Consider the following 19,836-nt stretch of genomic DNA (forward strand, 5'->3'; position numbering starts at 1 on the left):
AACCATGTTACATTTCCATCCGTAGCCATTAGCTAGTAATTGCTTGCTTCTTGATATGCCTTACATCTTGGATTGAATTGTGCGGAATAGGACTAATTCCAGTCTCCCTAGGATATTGTCTTCTGTGTCGCTGAGGAGACCTATCTTCATGCCAGCACAACTGAGATCTGGAATCTTATCCTAGCTCCCTTATGCGTTGGAATCCCCAGCTAGGAGTTGTGCTTACGGCAGAGAGCATTAATGACAGAGGACTAGAATACAGTGAGCCAAAATGCTGGCATAAGGGGCGAATTTTTGAAAAATATTTGTGAGCAACAAATTGAGGTGGTTTTTTTTAAATTGTGTTGTAGACATTCTTTTTCCCCTCTTATAGCATATTTTGATTAAGTAGAAGTGCAATGTTAGCCTAAGGTAAATTGGGAAATCAGTCCTTTGGATGCAATTCCTTGTTGTGTTTTCCTTTCCATTCCTGATGAACAACATTTTGATGTCACTGAAACACCTAGTGCCTGATGATTGAAATCCCATTCCTGCACCGTAACTTAGAAAGTAAATATCAAACTCTTGAAAGATCTCATCTGCTTCCTCAGTCACCAGTGACCAAGTAGTAACACCTGTATACGGGAAACTATGGGGGTCGTGTACTGAGGGAAGAGAATCTGTTTTATCTTCAGAGATGTTGTCAATAGAATGACTTAGAGTTAATATTTTAGGCATGGTATCTTGCATAATGACCCCTTATAGTTCAGAAAGCCTAAAAACACAGCACAAACAGATGATAAGAAATAATAGCTTTTGTTTCAAGGAAGCTTTTCGCCTGTAATGGTATAAGCATGGTGCAATCCATTGCTGTGAATGTGTATGGATATCCTGTGGCTAGGGAGCTGCTGCTCTTCCATCACCTTCCTCACTCCCTGTTTGTGAGCCCATCTGTTGGGTAAGAAATCTCTCAGCGTGTCATCCAGCAGTGTTGTGCAAACTGGAGGGCAGGAGAGAGGCAGAGAGGGAGGAGGGAAGAGATATATGGGCCAAGAGGTAAGTATTTGTGGAGCCACCTACGAAGAACATAGCTGAAGATAGGCTGGGAGAAGGCCACTTGGTACCACAGGGCCTGGAGTGCCATGAAGAGGGAAGTGGAGCTGGGAGATGAGGGTGAAGTATCAGGCAGGATAGATCTGCCAGGAAAGGGCCCTATGCTTATGACTTCTGCCTCTCCAGTTTGCACATTGAGCGGTGGTGGGGGACATCTGGGGAATGGGATGTGGTGTGGAGTTTATGGAAGGAGCAGGTTGTTAGACTGAGAACCGCAGGTCTAAGGAAAACCTTCCTTTCAAAGAAGAGGGAGAAGGAATGGCTCCCGTTAGGTGCGGTTCAGGCCATTGATGGTCCTGTAGTACTGCTGCTGAGTGGAAACCACAGGACGACCAGCTGCATGTTTTTGATAGATTCAGAGTCATCCTGGTTTCAGTTTCTGTCATCTTTCTCCAAGTGACATGAAATCTCTCTTCCCAGTCACGTTGGAAGCCAGTTTCCTGCTACCTCAAGCACAACTGGAATCACGCATTTTAAGACAGTTACCATGATAACATATTACCAACTCCTATTTTTCTTGTTTGTAAACCAGACAAAAAGAGATTTGGAGATCCTTTGTGGTGATATAAGGTCAGTTACCTTCAGTGTCATCACTGAATCTTCTTGTACTTGGGTCAGGTATAATCACAGTTTTTATGTCTTCTGATTGGCATCATGTGCCGCCTCTTACTCCTTTTGATTTTTCTCTTAGAAATGTATGTTAGATGAAAAAACCTTTTAAACTTCTGCAAGATTTGTGACTAGCATTTGCCTGCTTTCAAATCACCACTTGCCCCACCCCCACCCCATTCAGAGCATGTAAACTGATTTTTCAGTGTCTGTGGTCCTAGTCTCCACATAAGTAACCTAGACTTTCAGATTCTTTTCTCATGGGAAGCACAAAGCTATCGAGTTCCTGATAGAGCATTAGTACTTCTGGAAACCATAAGTGCATGTTTGTAAAATCCTGAAAGATAATTTATTTTTCTAACAGATATTACTGGTTTCAAATTATAGTGATGCAAGCATTATAGAAATGAGAATCAAAATTGAAAGTGGTAATACACAAATGTTTAACACTATAGATTGGATGTCCAGACTGAGGGAAATGAAAACATAAGCATATAACACAGACAGTAAAAACAAATTGGATTTCTAAAATTTGTTATTAGTCAGTGGCTTTGCTACTCCACTGGAAGGATATTTCTTGAATTGAACGGGATGTTGAAGACAGCTACTTAAACATGCTATTTTGCGGAAATTTTCAACAAAAAAAAATCCCAATATTAAGGACAGAGGGTTTAATTTGCGTTATTGAGGGTCATGTGGTTTGAGTTTTCAACCTTTATATGAGGAACGCTTCATTCCCAAGGCAAGAAAAATATGGAGACTAGTTCCCAGACCATTAATAGTGCTGAATACACTTTGTTGCTCAGTATTAGATTACTATGGTAAGAGTACTAAAAATATCTTTTTAAGATAAAAGATAACACTAAAAAATGTCACTTCTGGCTTCTTTGCCAAGTATTCTCATGGTTGAACTAGAAAACTTCCCTTTTTATCCTGTACTCAATAACATAATAGAGTGCAATTACCTTAACATGGTATAATGTCATCAGCTGAGCTATCACCTGCTGAGCTCACCCTACTTGCTAAGTGAAAGATGTTGACCTGAATCATCTTCACTGAAAGCCACCTTTCAGTTGGGGTGGGAAATGATGGGCAATGCTCATCATCAGTTACAACAACTCAAGGAACAGGTCAGAACTCATTAAGCCCATCATACTGCTGAATCTAGTACACATAAAGTATCAGACAGATTGTGGATAGCTAGCTATTGAAAGAGCTCTAAAAGTGGTAAATCTGTAACTTACTCTTTAGGCATAATGAGATGCTGAATTCAGGTTGTAGATTTCTTGTAAAGATCTTGAATCATTGCAAGAACACCGTTAGGATAATAATCTTCTTGGTGATAGTTAATGTTTAAAAGTGGAGAACAAGGTCTGATATGATTGTGAATTGGGAACTAGACATCAGTCCTTTTTCCGTCACTCATTTGCTTTGTTGACTTGGACAAATTTACTTGAACAACTCTGCTTCATCTTCCTTATTCAGAAAATAAGATTGATAATTCCTGAAAAGTGTGTTGCTATGCTTAATTGTGATACATTTTTTGTAAAGCACTTGGAGGATGAAAAGCAGTGTTCAAGAAAAACTGTGTGGCCTTGCTTCTCTTGTTCCTCCTTAATATGCTGTCATGCACCTAATGAGATAACTCCTGCCTCAGCAGAAGGTGTGCCCTCACTTCTTAAGCCTCACAACTTCTTTACATGCAGAATCACACCAGCGTAACTGTACAATAATAGTTATATTGTTAATTGCTTAGCCGGCAGGGGAGGAGGGAATGGACTCCAGCTTACACCGACAGTTTACTGGTGAAACCTCACTTACGCTAGTGTATCCATATGTGCAACTGCGCTCAGTTTGGGGTCCTGTTGGTAACTTCCAGAGTAGATGCTCAGCAAACGTAATTGCTTCTGTAAGTAGCTTAAGTTATGTATCACTTTGTTCCATGAATGTGAACCTCATGTGAATACTGTATTACCTGTGGCAATGCAGACAGTCCTTCATTAATAATACAAGAACACTCTGGGTTTTCTGGTCCCAAGAAAAGAAGGAGCAGTGCAACTGCCAAGTTACTGCAGGAGTAAAGATGCTTATTTAGGTGTTGCAAAAAGACTTGCAGAAACTCACTATGGCAGAGAGTATCAAAAGTGCTGAACTAAGGAGAGAACTAGTAACTGTCACACCAGTAACGGAGTAAGTGTGAATCTGGGGCTGCTCTTCTGTCGTGGTTGTGCAGAGCTGTATGCCAGGATGGGCATGTCACAGCAGGGGGCACTGGGCACATCACAGCACCGTTCTGGAAGGAGCCGTGAAAGTGCAGGCTGACAATGAGCTTGTGGAGACGGGGGTCACAAAACTCAGATGCTGCGGAGAGCTGGTGGCTCCTTGAAGCTCAACTTATCTGACCTCCGATGAATCCAGAAATGGTATCACCCTGGGAGAAAGAATGGAGCTCAGGTAGGTGTACTGTTTTATCATTATATTTTTTTTCTCTTTATTCATGGGCCCTGAATCTACCTTTATTCTCTTACTATTCCTCCCCTCCTTCTCAAAACACTGCCAGACTCACCAAGACAGAAAACAGGAACTGCCTTTTGAGGTAGCTGGTTTGTTTCAACAGCATGCACTGGCAGTCAGAGGCGGAAAGAAGGGAGAAAAGACTGTGAGCAACCCAGAAATGTTCCCAGATGCATGCTTTTGGCAGGGCAGGCAATAGCATTTTAGCAATATAAATCACTATGCTTTTAACTGAAAAAAAATGCAATGAAATCAATACTCATGCATTTAATTGAAATACATAAAGAAATTAAAATAATCCTCCTCATCAGCAATCCAAGCTGATCATTCTGACTACAGGATTTTTATGAATAAGCACATAAACTTGTAATGTAAACATAAGAAGTAGTGCCTTGGGTTTCCTGTCAGTGAATCCAGGCCCAGAACAAGTGATTTTCATGCTGGATTTTGGATCTGGGGACAGAAAAAGGTAAAGAAGGTTTGTTGCTGGCACAAAGATTTGGTTTTGAATTTGTGGAACTAATCTGTGGCAAACATATTTTCTGCTTCTGGAGTTTCAGAATGAGCTCACTAAAAATACCATTTTTGTCTTCTTGCATCATTTTGACATTGCTTTCAGGAACGTATTATTTAAGACCTGACCATATATATTTTTAGGAAGGGCTACCCTGTTTTTCTTGCCACAGTAGGCCACCTTCACATTACACTATGCTCTAATTTCTGGTAGTACCACTGCCATGAAGTGGCTGACAAGATACAGGCTTAAGTGTTTCCTCTTCTTCTCCTCTTCTCTTCTCTTCTCTTCTCTTCTCTTCTCTTCTCTTCTCTTCTCTTCTCTTCTCTTCTCTTCTCTTCTCTTCTCTTCTCTTCTCTTCTCTTCTCTTCTCTTCTCTTCTCTCCTCTCCTCTCCTCTCCTCTCCTCTCCTCTCCTCTCCTCTCCTCTCCTCTCCTCTCCTCTTCTCTTCTCTTCTCTCTTCTTCTCTTCTTCATCTCTTCTTCTCTTCTTCATCTCTTCTTCTCTTCTTCTTCTTTTCTTCTTCTTCTTTTCTCTTTACACTTTTAGTAGTGAGCTATCAGACTCCTTTCTGAATTTAACAAGGATGGTGTTATTTATTACCCTGTTGCTGTAAATCCTACCAAAGTTAAGCAGCAAACTTCCCACCTTCTCACACACAGCATGAATTCAGTCTGTGAAAGGAAGGCTGTGTGTTGCCTGGGAGCTGCTGAACAGAAGCAAGAGGGATAATCACAGTGACTTTTCATAGTTTCCTGTCCACTGATCATTAAAAGCTAATACTGTTTGTCTGTCTTGTTATTTGTCAGAGGCTTCAGATGGGGAGTTTGGAGAGATGCCTTCTTCACACCTGTGGAAAACTTTGCATGAGAGAAAGAAAGGATAACGTGTCCTCCAAAGTTTTCAAGAGCACCAAACCAAGATTTCTATAAAACAATGCAGTGGGGGGGACTGCCTGCTTGAAGAAAGGCAGAGCTGGAGAGGGAAATGGGAATGTGGATGAAGGCCTTAAACATTTCTAGAGAGGGCAAATGTAGAGTCAACAAAGCTTTATGAGACAAAACATCCTGAGATGTGTACTCCAACAGGTCAGCTGTGCAGCCCACTGTCCTCACAGGGCTTTCCCTGTACACGTATCTGCTGGCCAAGTGACCAGGGTAACATGCCACAAATTCCCTTCCGCATAGCCCCAGTGGAAGATCAGAATAGTGATGAGTATTTACGTTCTGACCTCAGAACTGGGTAGAAGCAACAAGAAATTTCCCCTGTTTTTCTAGCCTGATTAGGAACCAGACATGGGAAATCATGGCATGTCTCTTTTTGTCTGCGGGTTTGCATACCTCTAGAGAGTTCTTTCTCTTCCTCCTCTTACTTTTGGACTACTCATAGCCAGTTTCAAGTAAAACTTCATAGACGAATAGGAATCTCAAAGCCTGTAAATTTTTTACAGTGTTTGGGAAGAGAGGTGATCTAGCAGGTGATAGAATCCAGACAGGAAAGAGGCCTTTCAGAGATCCAAACCAGGAAGATGGCTTTAACTGAAGTTCATACCTGGTTTTTATGCAAAAGTCAATCAGTCACAAGAAATGAAAGTATAAGAAACCATGACCGGTTCTTTGTGGTGCTCACAGACCAACTTCGTATGTGACTGTGAATGTTTTGAGAAGTGTTTTTTACCACTACTCAATAAAGTTGTTATATGTAATGTGTGTATTATTTGTCTCATACAACAAACACAACACCTGAATTTATTACTTCGTCATCAGGGAAATAAAATGGGCTAACCATTAATTTAAAATGGATATGTAGCCCCAGTACTACTTGTTTCATGAAGTTGTACAAAATGAACATAAATGAACCACCTGATATGTAGCATCTTGTTGGAGTCCTCTTCTTTGACCTCCCATAGCTCTGTGACGGCTAGTAATTGGTCTTATGCCTGATTGTTCAGAACCCTTAGGTACTTTTTTCTCCTGCCAAACCCATCTTTCATTTATTCCATTTCCTGTATTGTATTGCAAATTATTGTATAAAATATGACCTGTAGTATTTTATACGGTGTATTCTGCTCAGTATGACAGCGGAGATGTGTCTCCTGCTACCATGCATCCTCACCATGGTACATTTCGGGACAAGAGGCAGTAGTCACAAACTGAGACACAGGAGATTCCCTCTGAACATCTCAAAACAGTTTTACTGTGAGGGTGACCGAGCACTGGCACAGTTTAGCCAGAGAGGTTGTGTGTCCTTTGAGATACTCGCAAGCCGTCTGTACATGGTCTAGGTCTAGGTGGCCCTGCTTGAGCAGGGAGGCTGGACCAGAGGACGCCCAGAGATCAACCTCGACTATTCTGTGGTTTCTACCATCCTTTGGGCCTACCTACCAGATGTATGTTGATGTTACCCTGTTCTTCCTTGGCAATTAAACCTTTGTTGCTAGTAGATGGCTTCATAAGTCAGGGAATAAAAGCGTGAGGCCTCCTCCTGATACTGAGCATCTCAGTACAGTCCTACCAGTAATAATGTGCAAATCTGGGAAAACAGCCCCTGCCTGAAGTTTTTATTAGAGGTCTGAATTCCTCAAGATGAAAGCCTCACATACATTCATTGATCATTCATGATGTCTGTGAAATGCCTCTGAAGAGTGACTTAAAAGTACAGTCACTTACAAATATGGCCATGCAAAAGTTGCTTGTGTACTCAAAACCAAGGTGGGAGGTAGGAGAGAAGGAAGTATTTGTGGCCTTCGATCATGCTTCCACAGGTTTGATATCCTGTGTGTGATGGACTTCCTCTGTTTTTTACCTGTTATACAGATTCAACATTCTGTGCAAAAAGGCACACCTAATGGCTTTTCATATCTGGAAGTCCACCTCTTCCTCTACATTTTCCAGTAGGAAGCAGGGTGGTTCACCAACAAAGAATGATCTGAGACTCCAGGCTTCCAGATTTCCTTTTGTACTTGTTTTCCCACTGCTACAACAGTCCTCTCTTTGGTTTCTGCTCTGACGGCTGGAACAGGTTCAGTGCCAAGCTCTAGGAACATGGCTGGCTGCATACGAAAACCTTGCAACCATCAGTGACAGTGGCCAACTGGCAATTGATCCTGCTCTGCTGCTTGGTGCTTCTTTTGTAGGCCTAGTCAGAGAATGTTTCCATCACCTGATGGTTTTCCTGAACTATTTGTCTTAACCGTAGCTCCTCAGTTTTCTTATGTTCCCTGCTTCACAGCTGGTACTTTGTGTGATGGTGGTTGAGTGGCTGAAGTCCTGCAAACCTAGAAGTATGACATTCTGCTCCCGAAACAAATTCTGCAATCTCTTTTTTCTGATAGGGAAATGGTAGACTGAAGCCCCATGCAAAAAAAGAAATTAATATTATTACATGATATACATCCTGTGCTGCTGGAACATCCAGGAACTGCTGGAATTTTAAGAAGTAATGTGAAAGTAAAAGATTATGAAACGGGACAGAGGGAATTCTGGGAAGTTCTCTTAATTCTCTTAGAGGAAAGCAAGTATGTCTTCACAGGACAAAATGGCTAAACACAAATCATTGTGGATAGTGTTGAAGACTGGCTCAGCGGAGTGCTTGTTTTGCTGGTACACCACTTCCGTGGGCAGCTGCGCTGCCCCAGTGGAGGCTTTTCAACTGGGCACGCAGTCAAGCATCATTGCAATGTCAGCAGCTGTGTGCCAGCTCAGATGCTACCAGTATATTTGTTAACATTGATGTGGCCTAAGAGTATCCATACAGGGTAGTACTATAATTACAGCAGTATGATTGTAGAACTCTGTTTGTGGCGTATTTCGTAGTGTAGGCAAGCCTTTGTAAAACCCCGGTCTTGCCAGTGTTATCATGTGAAACCTTCATTTCTGAAGTCCCATTGACTGCCCCAAGTGCAGAGCTAATTGCATGAGAAGGATCTAAGGGGTTTAATCCTTCTCCTGATACTTCAATGAAAATTAATTTCTTATATATTATGTATGAGTAATATATTTCTGTTTGTACATGAATATTAACGTTGCATATTTTTAAGCACAAGTTCTATTCTGTAGGATTAAATTATCTTGGTAAGTAATAGCCTGGAAATCTGCAGGAATAAAGGTTGACTTGAGAGTGGACAATTAAGGGCAGGGGGAGGGTCCTGAGTCACGCTTCAGAAAGTGAAATTAATCAGCATTAATTTTCCATAGTATGGGAGAAAAGTGGTTTTAGTGTTTAAAAGTCAAGCAAAATGAGGTATATAAAAAGCCCCCTGATTTTGCCTTTCTGTTAAAATCCAGAGAGCTTTTACAAAATTTGTGATCGAGAAAAGACACAAAAGAGTATTCTCTTGTGCGTACTTGCAAACTATTAATTTTATTGGGCTACATCTGTTGCTGATTGTTGGTGAAGAAAGTAGTGGCTTTATTGAATGACAGTCTGTCTCAGTATGTCTTTTTTAAAACAAAGGAAAGAAGACAACTTTAAAAAGAAAAAAGCCTATCAGCTTACTCAGAATATCAGCTTTTTGCATCTCAGACCTGCCAAGTCATGCTCTACTGCCTGTGCCTTGATGCCACGTCATCTGCAAAATTATCAGCGCAGTCTTGATCATAATTTCTCCTTAATGTCCATAGGCACACAGCTGCTCCGATACTGAGATGCTGAATGTTAGGATACCTCTTGATGGGTTAGCAGCTCGCTGACTTCAGAGGGTCTCAGGTTGGCAGCTGCCTTAGATTTTAAGTGCAATGTAAGGAGACAGGAAGAGGTGGGAATGCCGACAGAAAGTTCAGTTGGTGATACAGTCATCCCCAGATTCCTGAGCACTGCTTGGCATATACCCTTGCACTGCTCAGAGGCTCAGGATCAGGCCCTGGGATAGAAAGACAGAAAGAAGTGTATTTGTTTGTTAGATCCCAAATCAAATTCATGGTACTTAAAGCTGTTTGTAGTCATAAACTATGTAAACCTGATACGAAGTAATTGAGAGAAAATGAATACACAGCCACATGCTGCCAGGTTTTAGTCACTTTTCTGACAGGTACCTCTCTTCAGTACTGAGTTCCAAAGACCTAGAGAGATTTAAAGTATTAGAGAGCTCGAAGGGAAGAGATGAAATTTTTAAATGTTGCAAGATGTTCTTTCTGTGTGGGGATGTGAGACATTGCAAGCTAATGCACTTCATCAGCCAGGGGAAGGAAAGGTTTGTAACTAAGAGACATTGAAGACAGACATTATTAAATGCAGAATCCAGAATGTAAAGGTGAAAGACAGAACAGCAGAGCAGACTTCAAGCAGAGTAGAGAAGGAAGGACTTCTAGAATGAACATTTGTATTTCTGCCTCAATGCATTTTGTGTATTAAAGCAATAAGTAACCATAATGAAAGAAATTAGAAAAAGTAATCTTTTTCTCCATTTTTTGTTTTGCGTACCTTATGGGATTGATACCGTATTCTGTCTCTAGGCATGTGCACTCGGACCCTGTTAAACTTAAGACTCTACTCAACAAAAGCAGAAGAACGGAAAAATCCTCATAAAATCATTATGGACACATTTTTAAAAGCAATCAAGAAATACTAATTAAAGGGTGTTGTGTGAGCAATGAGAAGAGTTAGCAATTAGTCAGTTCAAAAAAAATGCAAGATGACAGTGCCCCATAAGCAAGATAAATAGCTAACTATGCAGAGAAACTGGGTAACATATGCTTAGTTTTTTTAGAGCTTAAGGTTGACAAAATAAGCATCCAGGAAGATAGAAAAGAAATCCTCAATTAAGGTACTGTCAAAAATAATCTAAGCTATGATGAAAAATGGCTAAATGGACAAATAAGCTGGGACCGTGGTTGCTCTTGTGCCTCATGCAGGGCCAAGCACACTGCAAATGCTTAATAAAATAATGATGTAAAAAATCAGCTGGCAGCACTAGTAGTTAGCACTTGCATGTTACTGTAGTTAGTGTGCAAGTTTTAACTTGGTTTTGCATATGATTTGTTGGAAGCTATTCACTTTATCTTGTTGCATTACCTTTCTGTTGTTTTAATAGGTTGAATTAGCTCCACCCCAGATTTAATGTGAGGGAAACTCTGATTGAATGCTTGATCTGGGAGAGGGGAATTAGAGGATGTGGGAGGTGTGGCATCACTCTCCTTCGGCAGCAGCAGGTTGTCTCGGCTGTGTCATTGATCCATGCCCTTGGTCTGTTCTGAAAAGGAGTGGAAAAAGCCTCGAAAGTACCCTGTGACAAGGGTAAACAGTGCACCTAGGTGCAAACTGGAGGTTATTGGGAGGTTAACAGGTACACATCAAAGCTGGTTTTGGTAGTGCATGCAAGAGATCTGAAAGGAGTAGAGAATAAACTAGGGGTGCCTGCAAGCCCAGATGCAAAAGAGGTAATGGAGACATGGTACATATGAAGACATATTTATGGTTCTCATATAGGAAACAAGTATTCAGTTAAAAGGGGGATATAGGAGATCTAGAAATGGTATATGTAATCAAGGAAACCAATACTGTGGAAAAAAATGCTTTGTTGTGAAGCTTGTGGCATATCCTCCCCATGGAGAAGAATGAAGTATGGATTAGGTGTAATATAATGGAAGATAGTTTAGAAAAAGTGACTTACAAACACAGAAAAATCCCAAAATTCTCAGAGAAAGGAACTGAAGATAAAGGAAACGTTAAGCAGATAAATTGACAGTCTTTTATGAGGAGGTATCAAGAGCCTGGGAAAAGGCTACTAAACAGACATTAACCAGGGGATGTAAGGATTATGCATGAAATTACTGGTTTGTGAGCTTGATTTGAACAGTGAGGAACATGAGAGAAAGGCTTATCAAAGGCATGATAGAAGAACACCTAGAAAGTTTGGATTTAATGAAGGATAGAGGACAAAGATTGACAAAGGGAGGATCATGCTTAGAATTTTCAGTAAAGAGTATTTTGAGAGAGTAGCCACAAGTGCTGACAGAGAAGCCTATAAACATGATTTACCAGGATTTTAGCAAAGCTTTTGAAACAGTATAGTACAAAAGACTAATCTGTTGGGTGAATAAATATGGCATAGGGAGAGATACTTTGATTAAAAAAGAAAAGAAACACTAGCTTGGGTATGGGAAGTATAGGAGTCTTGTGAATTGAAGCAGGTTAGGTTGTAGGGGTGTGAGTAGTGGAAAGCCTTAAGAATCATTATTTGCACCAATTTTGTTGAATTTATGCAGCATATCAGTTATCTGGAAGAAAGAGTAAGTAGTAAGGTGATGAAACTCCCTGATAGTACAAAACTGAAGAAATGTCAGAACAAAATAGGAAGATGATAAAATTCTGAATGACTTTGACAAGGAGGTGGAGCATGGGCAGATAAGTAGCACATGCAGTTCATTTTCAAGTAATATAATGAGGCTAGGGAATAGAAAAAGAAGAATGTATGGATACCTCGACAGTCACAGGGCACAGAAGGCTACATAGAAGGATCTTCTACACGCATCTGAAGCACTTCTGAATAGAACTGTAAATCCTCTAGTAAGAGTCTTTATTAGGTGTTTTACTTTGTTTATAAAAGCAAATAAAATTCTGGACACAGAACTGAAGTACCGATTGAAAGACCATATTGGGTCGTTTATGAAAGGAGCAAAGCCTCATTTGACATGACACGGACACTTTGGGCACCTTTATAGAAAGGAAATTCTGAAAACTGCGAAGTGACAAGTGAGGATCAGGACAATAATTAAAGGTCTAGGTGGCATTAATTATTCAAAAGGTTAGAGAGACACATGCATATGCTCTGCATGGATTGAAGGCCCAATCCAAAGCTCATTAAATGTAGTCACAGAGAAGCTTTGCATGGCTTTAAATTGGTTCTGAAAACAGGGATGCAAACAAGCAGGAATACAAGAGGCAACTGGATTGCTCAGTGCTCTTGTGAGACATCTAGTCCAAGCAGTTACTCTTCTACGACAATTTTGAATGACTTGGGCCTCAGATTTACACTTAGCATGTAGGAAGCAAATTGGCATTTAGGTTCTTGACAGGAGGGGGTTTAGTGAAGGATTGTGGGCTTGTTTATTGAAGAGTTTTTATGAAAAGATGAGGCCACAATAAGAAAAGGGAAAAGTTAAACCACTTTCTTAATCCCATCTGATAATGTATGTGTCACTCTCCTCTGGAACAAATCTTTGGAAGTTTTGCAACAAGGCACAGTTTAGAGCGCAGTGCGGCTTCTCCAGATACCATACTGGACCTGCCCAACTCCATATGGGAATGCACTGGTAAGGGTCTTCTGTGGCCCACCTTTGCTGATACAAAATTACCCTGTAACAGGAAATGTGCATCAGCTTGTTTCTGTGTTTGGAGGGGAGAATGAGAATGTGTCATGTTTCTGTCTCTCGCAGGAGGCCGAGAGGTGTCCTCTGGCAAATGCAGCGGTGGCAGGTTAGGGAGTAACTTTCATCATTGTGTGTCCACCCTTTGTCATTGTGTGGAGCCCTGGGCTGGGAGCTGGAGCAGCAAGGCCGGGGTGCCTGCTCTGTCTGTCCCGCTGAGTGCTCCCTAGGAGGCACAGGTCACTTGGGCAGAGGGGCCCGGAGCTCGGCCAAGGATCCTCACTGCAAACAGCTGCGGTAAGGATGGCTGTCACAGCCCCACACTTCTTTCCGTGTGGAGCCATCTTGTATCGCAAAAGGCTGGAGACACTCAAGAGAGATTCAAATGCCTCCTTGAGTCACAACCCAATTTTTCTTCTGTGCTGTGCGACACAAGTGCCGCAAGACTTCTTCCCCAGCTAATCAAGCCAAAGGACATGGAGCTGCAATACCCCAGAGCTCGTTTTGGTCTTATTCCCCCAAGTTTCCCCTTTGTGGGACCCCGGAGTGAGGAGGGGCTGGGTGTCCCCCTGGATCTCACCCCAGCAGGGAATTGAGACCAGCCCTGAAGCACATCAGGACCCAGGAGCTCCTGTGAGCAGTTACGAGTCCTGTGGTTCTGACAAAGCTTGTGAGACTAAGATGTAACTTGCAGTGGAAAAGGACTTCCTTAGAATGCCAAACATATGGAAATAAGTGTGTGGGGTTTGTTCAGCGTGGTGTGAAAATGACTGGGTTTGATCACTTTGAAAATCTAAGAGTAAATGGAATTTACAGAGTTTGCTTTTAAAATAAAAACTTAACCATGCACAAGTTTAGACACTTTGAGATGACTGTGTGTTGAGCTAATAGAAGTTGATGTCAACATTTTAGAATATGTTTGGAAACAAAAAAGAATTAGCGTTTGATCAAGCAGCAGTCACAAAAGCAGTCTTCCCTTCATGATAAAAAGAAAACCTCTGTGTGTGATTCTGCAAATATGTCAGATCATTTTGAAGAGGCTAGTAAGTGCTAGTAAATTATTATTTTGTTGGTGTTGTCAAATGAGGTTATTTTTTGGCATTAGACTTCAAAAAAACCCCAACCTTTGTATGTGTTGTCATTACATACATCAGTCATAATTTTGCCAACAATTCTTGACATGCACTCTGCGTTTCTGTGCTAACAAGAGAAAAGACCAGCCATTAAGTTTATGTTTCTTTGTTTTTGAACAAAGTCACATATCAGGAATAATGCTAGGGGTATGCTAATAAACAATATATAGTGCCAGTCATCAGGGAGTAAGAAATATTTTCTAACTAGTTCTAAAGGGAAACAATGTTTAAAAAAAAGGGAGAGTGATTGTTATTTATGCAATATTGTTGTTCTATATGTCAGCATCAAAAAGCATCTTGTAAAGAGCTTAGCATAATAAATCTGTGATCGTGACTGTCATTATTTAGAGGTCTTTGATAGATCTAGATGTAGTGCAGTAAGGTTAAATTTGCCAACATATAATAGACTGAGTCTGAATTTCTACCAACGTTACCAGTATTGTTACAACAACAAAAAAGAGAAAAAGTGGTGTATCTTTCAAAACAGCAGGCTTTACAAATCTTAACTGTAAAACTAAGTCAAAACAGATTTGTTTTCTGGGGGCCCGTTGATTTTGTTTGTCTACATAAGGTTTTAACTTGGTTACATTTCAGAAAACTAAAGTTGATTTAAATGAAAAACAGAAAAAAAAAGGCTTATGATTGTTTCCACCGAGAAGCAACGCAGCACATTTTGTTATTGTCATCAAGAAAATTAAAATAGCCTCTGTGTATGAGAAGCAATGGGAGATTTGTAAAGAGGAGCCCACAGGAACACTTAATTTCAGAGTTGACTTTGATTAGTCACTAATTTTTCAGTTAACTTGGTAAGACAAAATGACATATGTTGGAAAAGTCTTTATATTTCTGCCTACAGGCTTGAAGTGGAAAGATACTTAATGAATGGGCACTTTATCAGTCTGGGACAGGGCATCTAAAATTAGATGCTGATAACAAATCCAGCAAGTCTTTAATAATATTCAGAGTCAGGAAAAATAAACAACTTTTTAAAAAAAAAAAAAATATAATAGATAAAACCAGCTGCATAACACTCTTCAGAAGTTAAATATATACAAGACAGGCTGTATTTTCAATGCACATTATCCAGTGAAGACTACTTCCTCCTCAACTAATATATATGAAATCTGCAATTTACTACATCTGTGCCAGCATTTTGTAACTTCATATTCCTTAAAAAATATGTGTTTTTCCTTTTTTTTCTTTTTTTTTTTTTCCTTTTTGCTGATGTAGGCAAGGTGTCTGTGGCTGTACAGAAAGATACATGTCTCTTGAGTTACTGCCTTGATGTGGCAGTTCAGGGCTTACCTTGCATTCATTGCATCTTCAAAACAACACTTGAGCTCTCCAGGACTGTTACCTGAGGACTTGAGTCCTTGATACTACAATTATGCAGTTGAATAATTTTACGAATCTGACTTGTCTCATTAGATGCCTGGATAACTGCAGATTTTAAGTCTTATGATGAAAACCCAAAATCTTACTTTTAAATATACTCTTAGTTATCACTTTTAAAACAATGCTTTCCAATTTCAAATCTCTGGCCAATTCAGGTCAACAAAAATAAGAAGAGAAAATAAAATCACATTCTCAGGATGTTGAAATGTCTTGGACGAGTGATATAGTTTGTAGAGAAGTGAAATAGCAGATCTTTTTTGAAAGACACCAAGACACAAATGAAAAACTTTTCCTGTGCACCAAAGAGAGCAGAGCAATGCATTTCCTTGTTTATAATGACATTTGATCTGTATACACCATGATTTTTAAGTGAAGTCAGGCCCAATCTAATGTGGCCAGAAGGATTGCTCTCTGGCTAGTTTCCAGCCAACCTTCTCAGTTTTAGTACAGGCTTGCCAATAGATATTGAAGCAACTTCTCGGATGCAGTAACCATCTCTCCAGACTAGCAGGGATTTTTCCCTCCTTGTAAGATGGCAACCTGATGGACCATTTAAAATCTGTGGTGCAGAGGAGATTCTGCAGCGCAGTTGAGAATGAGGGAGAAGCAGATTTCCGATTTCTGTGCTCTGTTCCTGCCTTCTCTTTAGTTCTGTAGCGGGCCTAATCCATGGGTATATAAGGAAGGATTCGTGTTGAGTTCAGTGTTGTTTGGATCACATCCCACGTATCCTTATTGCGTTTTGCCTTCCATGAATATAAAGCTGGTGTTTTAGCAATACTGGTCTGTCCATGGAGTTAGGAAGCTGAAAAATAAACAATCTCTACAGAGTTTCAGGAAACTCAGATAAAAGGTACTACAGAACTGCAGAGTCTTATTTTTAAAATTAATAATTAAGCCTTAATGAAAACACTGCTGGAGAGCTTTAAATGACCACTTTGAACTCAGTATTTTGAGTTATAATGAAATGGTTCCAATTGTATGTTTCAGTAAATTTTATCTACCCTTGTTTCTTTAGAAGAAGACCTACCAGTGCATCAAATGTCAGATGGTTTTCTACAATGAATGGGATATCCAAGTTCATGTTGCAAACCACATGATTGGTAAGTGAAGCACTAAAAGTTCTCAAAGACAGATAGCCATTTCTCTTACTCATGATCATCATTGCTGCTAAAATTAAACAGAGTTAAGGAGAAATTAATTGTTCATCCATCAATGATTAACCTAGGCATGATTGATTTTTTTATTCATATTATTAGACTTGATAAAGCATTAGCATATTTTATTTTCTGCAAGGGCTAGTTTAGACTTCTGCAGAGAATTATATATCCACTGCCAGTCAAAACACAGGTGATTAGCAAATTAAACTTCTAATCATTTTTGCATTATTGAAAACAAACTAACAGGAATGGTTAATGAACTGGATGTTAGCTTTCCGTAGAGTTTTAGACAGGTTTTAATTTCAGAAGTTATTATGGTAATGACACTACTGTGTACTTCTCAAGCACCTTGGTACCAAAATCAAAACTGGCGAGTTTTTGTCATTAGGAAACATAAATAATTCAAATGGCTATAAAATAGTATTGTTTGTTGTGTTTGAGCAGTCTGGAAAAAAGTCCTGAGTGTATCCGTATACAATTAAATACTATCATTTATTTGAAAAAATAAGGAATGGTAGTATTCAGTAATGGAGTCTGCTCTTTAAGGTACAAGCATTTTTAAAAGTCTTTTAGGATTCCTGAATCCAAGCCTGGCTTGATGTTTACAAGGCTGTTATAGTTGTAAATTGGAATAAAACAAAAGCTGCTTTTTCTTTGATATTCATATTTTCCTATTATTTGCTTATTCCCTTAGGACTACCCATAATGTTTCCAATTTGGTAACCACTCAGTAATAGCACTAAGAGTTCTATCAGCCAATTAAATTTATCAAGCACATCATTTGCCCACTAATAAGATAACATTGCCAGGGTTGTCTCGTTTTGTTTTTAGCCTCTTTTCCAAATTTCACGTTTCAAGACGGAGATGGATACCACTGATTTTATACTCCTGCTTCCCTTTCACAGTTTTTCTTGCTATGATAATAGAAAAGCATGTAAAGCACAAACCAAATGATATGGTATAGAAGCCAGTAACTACATATCCAACAGAAGAGAATTTGCTGGGTTTTTTTTTTTTTCATTTTATAATTTAAAAATACTTAGTTTGATGGTCTGTTTTTTTTCCTTTCAAGATAACGTGCAGATTTCTTCCATAAGCACTAGTAATTTGGCTGCACTGTAAAAGAAAGTTACCTGCCAAAACTTAATAGCCCATTATTCTGAGTGCTTTTAAGTATTAACTTTTAATATGTTTAGAGCATGAACGTTTTATATACTTCCGATAAAAATGAATAAACGCAAATTACAAGCAGGCTTTGTAAAGGAGCAAAGCGATTTGCCTCTTGGATTAAGTCTTAGTTTTGATATTTTGTGTCTTTGGGGAGGAGATAATTTGAACTGCCTCATAGTATTCAATCTGGGTCAATAACGTGGAATTTAAAAGTAGGTTATTACCAACAACAGAACTCACCACTTCTGCTGTTTTCTTTGAATCCAGTGTTTGACATGTTCTTAATTGTAGCATATAGTGACACTGAAAGGTGACAGGGAGTTTGGACACTGTGGGTAAGGGATGATGCTGGAATGGCAGAGTGCTGTGTTTGCTTGCCACCCACTTCCCAAGTGCCTCAGATTTTCAGGATAGGAGCCCACTTTGATGAAATACTCAGATTTTCTTTTTTTTTTTTTTCCCCCCTGTATTTTCTGCATGAGTTTTAGTAAAGGGTGAGAATGGGAGGAGAGAAAGGAGGAGGGAGTCAGTAAAGCAGGACAAATCCGGTTAGCTTGCTCCAGCCTGCAGATCTGAAAAGACTGAGATTTTCTTAAACTGAGCTATTAACTGCCTATGTTTTATTTCTAAAAGCTGGATGAGGTTGAATGAGAAAGAATCTTTTAAAAAATATTTAATTGTTTTGTCTATGTTGTATCTAATCATGCATGATATTGCTTCATGACATAACCATAGTGACACAGATTTAAACGTGCTTAATATAAAATCTTCCCAGTGAAATAAAGAAGGAGCTTGCAAAACATGCAGGGAGATTTGCCGGTCATGCTTGTGGTAATCTGTGTTCAGTGGAAGATTCTTATCTGCACTGCCAGACTTAACAGTGCAGCTCCTAATGATGTAGCCTCGATTAAGCAAATGCAAGGGGATTTTGTGTTGGGATGGAGTGAAAGGAATATCAACGTTCCGGAGAGTTTTGAATGTGACCTCAGAATCGAAGCACAGGGAAAAATAATTTCTGATCTCCAATTCTGTTAGCCTTCTCACCACTAATTGGATTTTTCCTTAGCTATCTTTCTAATTTCATTCTCCCTCCTCCCCTTTAATTTATACCATTGTTCACAGGCCTTTTTCCAAGACCGTATTCTGTCTAGAGAGAAAGGTTCAAGGGGTGGCATCAAGCTATTTAAAATTGGCCTCAGTTTATGTGTGTCTGTAGGTAGGCTTATAGTATTCATATATAATAGAGAAAAAAGGCACGCAAACGCAGTTGTGTGAATATATAGAATACATAACCCATATATATATCCATAGATATCTGCATGCATATTAATATGTAGATTGAAAAATATATCAGATGAAACAAGTGAATATTGACTTGTTGACACAGCGCATTTACCAAACAAAAAACCCTGGTTTCCTAAACACGTTGGTCCCTCCCTTTTTTACATGTATCTGATAAAATATGTCTTTCTGTCCTGCTTTCCCAGTAGGAGATTGGCAGAACGAGATGTAGTGTCTCCACTCCTCTGGGGAAGGGAAACTGAGAAAGCTTCAGGAAGAGATAGAGGAAAAAAAGGACTTTAAATATGAGAGACAGGGAAGGTAATCTGGGAAGGCAGGCATTAAAAGTCAAATGATGTGATAATCCCCAGATCCGGTTGGATGGGGCTTTGGGCAACATGGTCTAGTGGAGGGTGTCCCTGCCCATGGCAGGGGGGTTGGAACTAGATGATCTTTGAGGTCCCTTCCAACCCAAACCATACTGTGATTCTGTATGATTCTATGATCAAATGTACTGTTATTTCCTCTCATAGTAAAATGCTAGCACTGTCTGTGTTGCAGTTATCGATGGATGTGGTGTCTTCTTAGCTGAAGGACCACATAATCATAATTTAGAGAAAAGAGAAAAAGGGAGGCAGCTGGGACATGGGACAAACAAGAAG

General features: G+C 39.7%; 1 protein-coding gene across 13 annotated transcripts in view; it reads left to right on the forward strand.

The window, feature by feature from the left end:
- The window catches only part of ZNF521 (zinc finger protein 521), a 235,061-nt gene that overhangs the window by 98,876 nt on the left and 116,349 nt on the right, over positions 1 to 19,836 (forward strand). For 11 of the 13 annotated variants that reach the window (XM_075744221.1, XM_075744214.1, XM_075744215.1 and 8 more), the window contains one exon: positions 16,582 to 16,666. In XM_075744221.1, the coding sequence (XP_075600336.1) occupies positions 16,582 to 16,666 (85 nt within the window). Of the gene's footprint in view, positions 1 to 111; positions 5,039 to 5,538; positions 6,485 to 16,581; positions 16,667 to 19,836 lie in introns of those variants that run through there. The other 2 variants (XR_012833844.1, XM_075744217.1) reach the window with 2 other exon arrangements.

Source organism: Balearica regulorum, chromosome 2 (genome assembly GCF_011004875.1).
Source record: "Balearica regulorum gibbericeps isolate bBalReg1 chromosome 2, bBalReg1.pri, whole genome shotgun sequence".
NCBI classification, from domain to species: Eukaryota; Metazoa; Chordata; class Aves; order Gruiformes; family Gruidae; genus Balearica; species Balearica regulorum.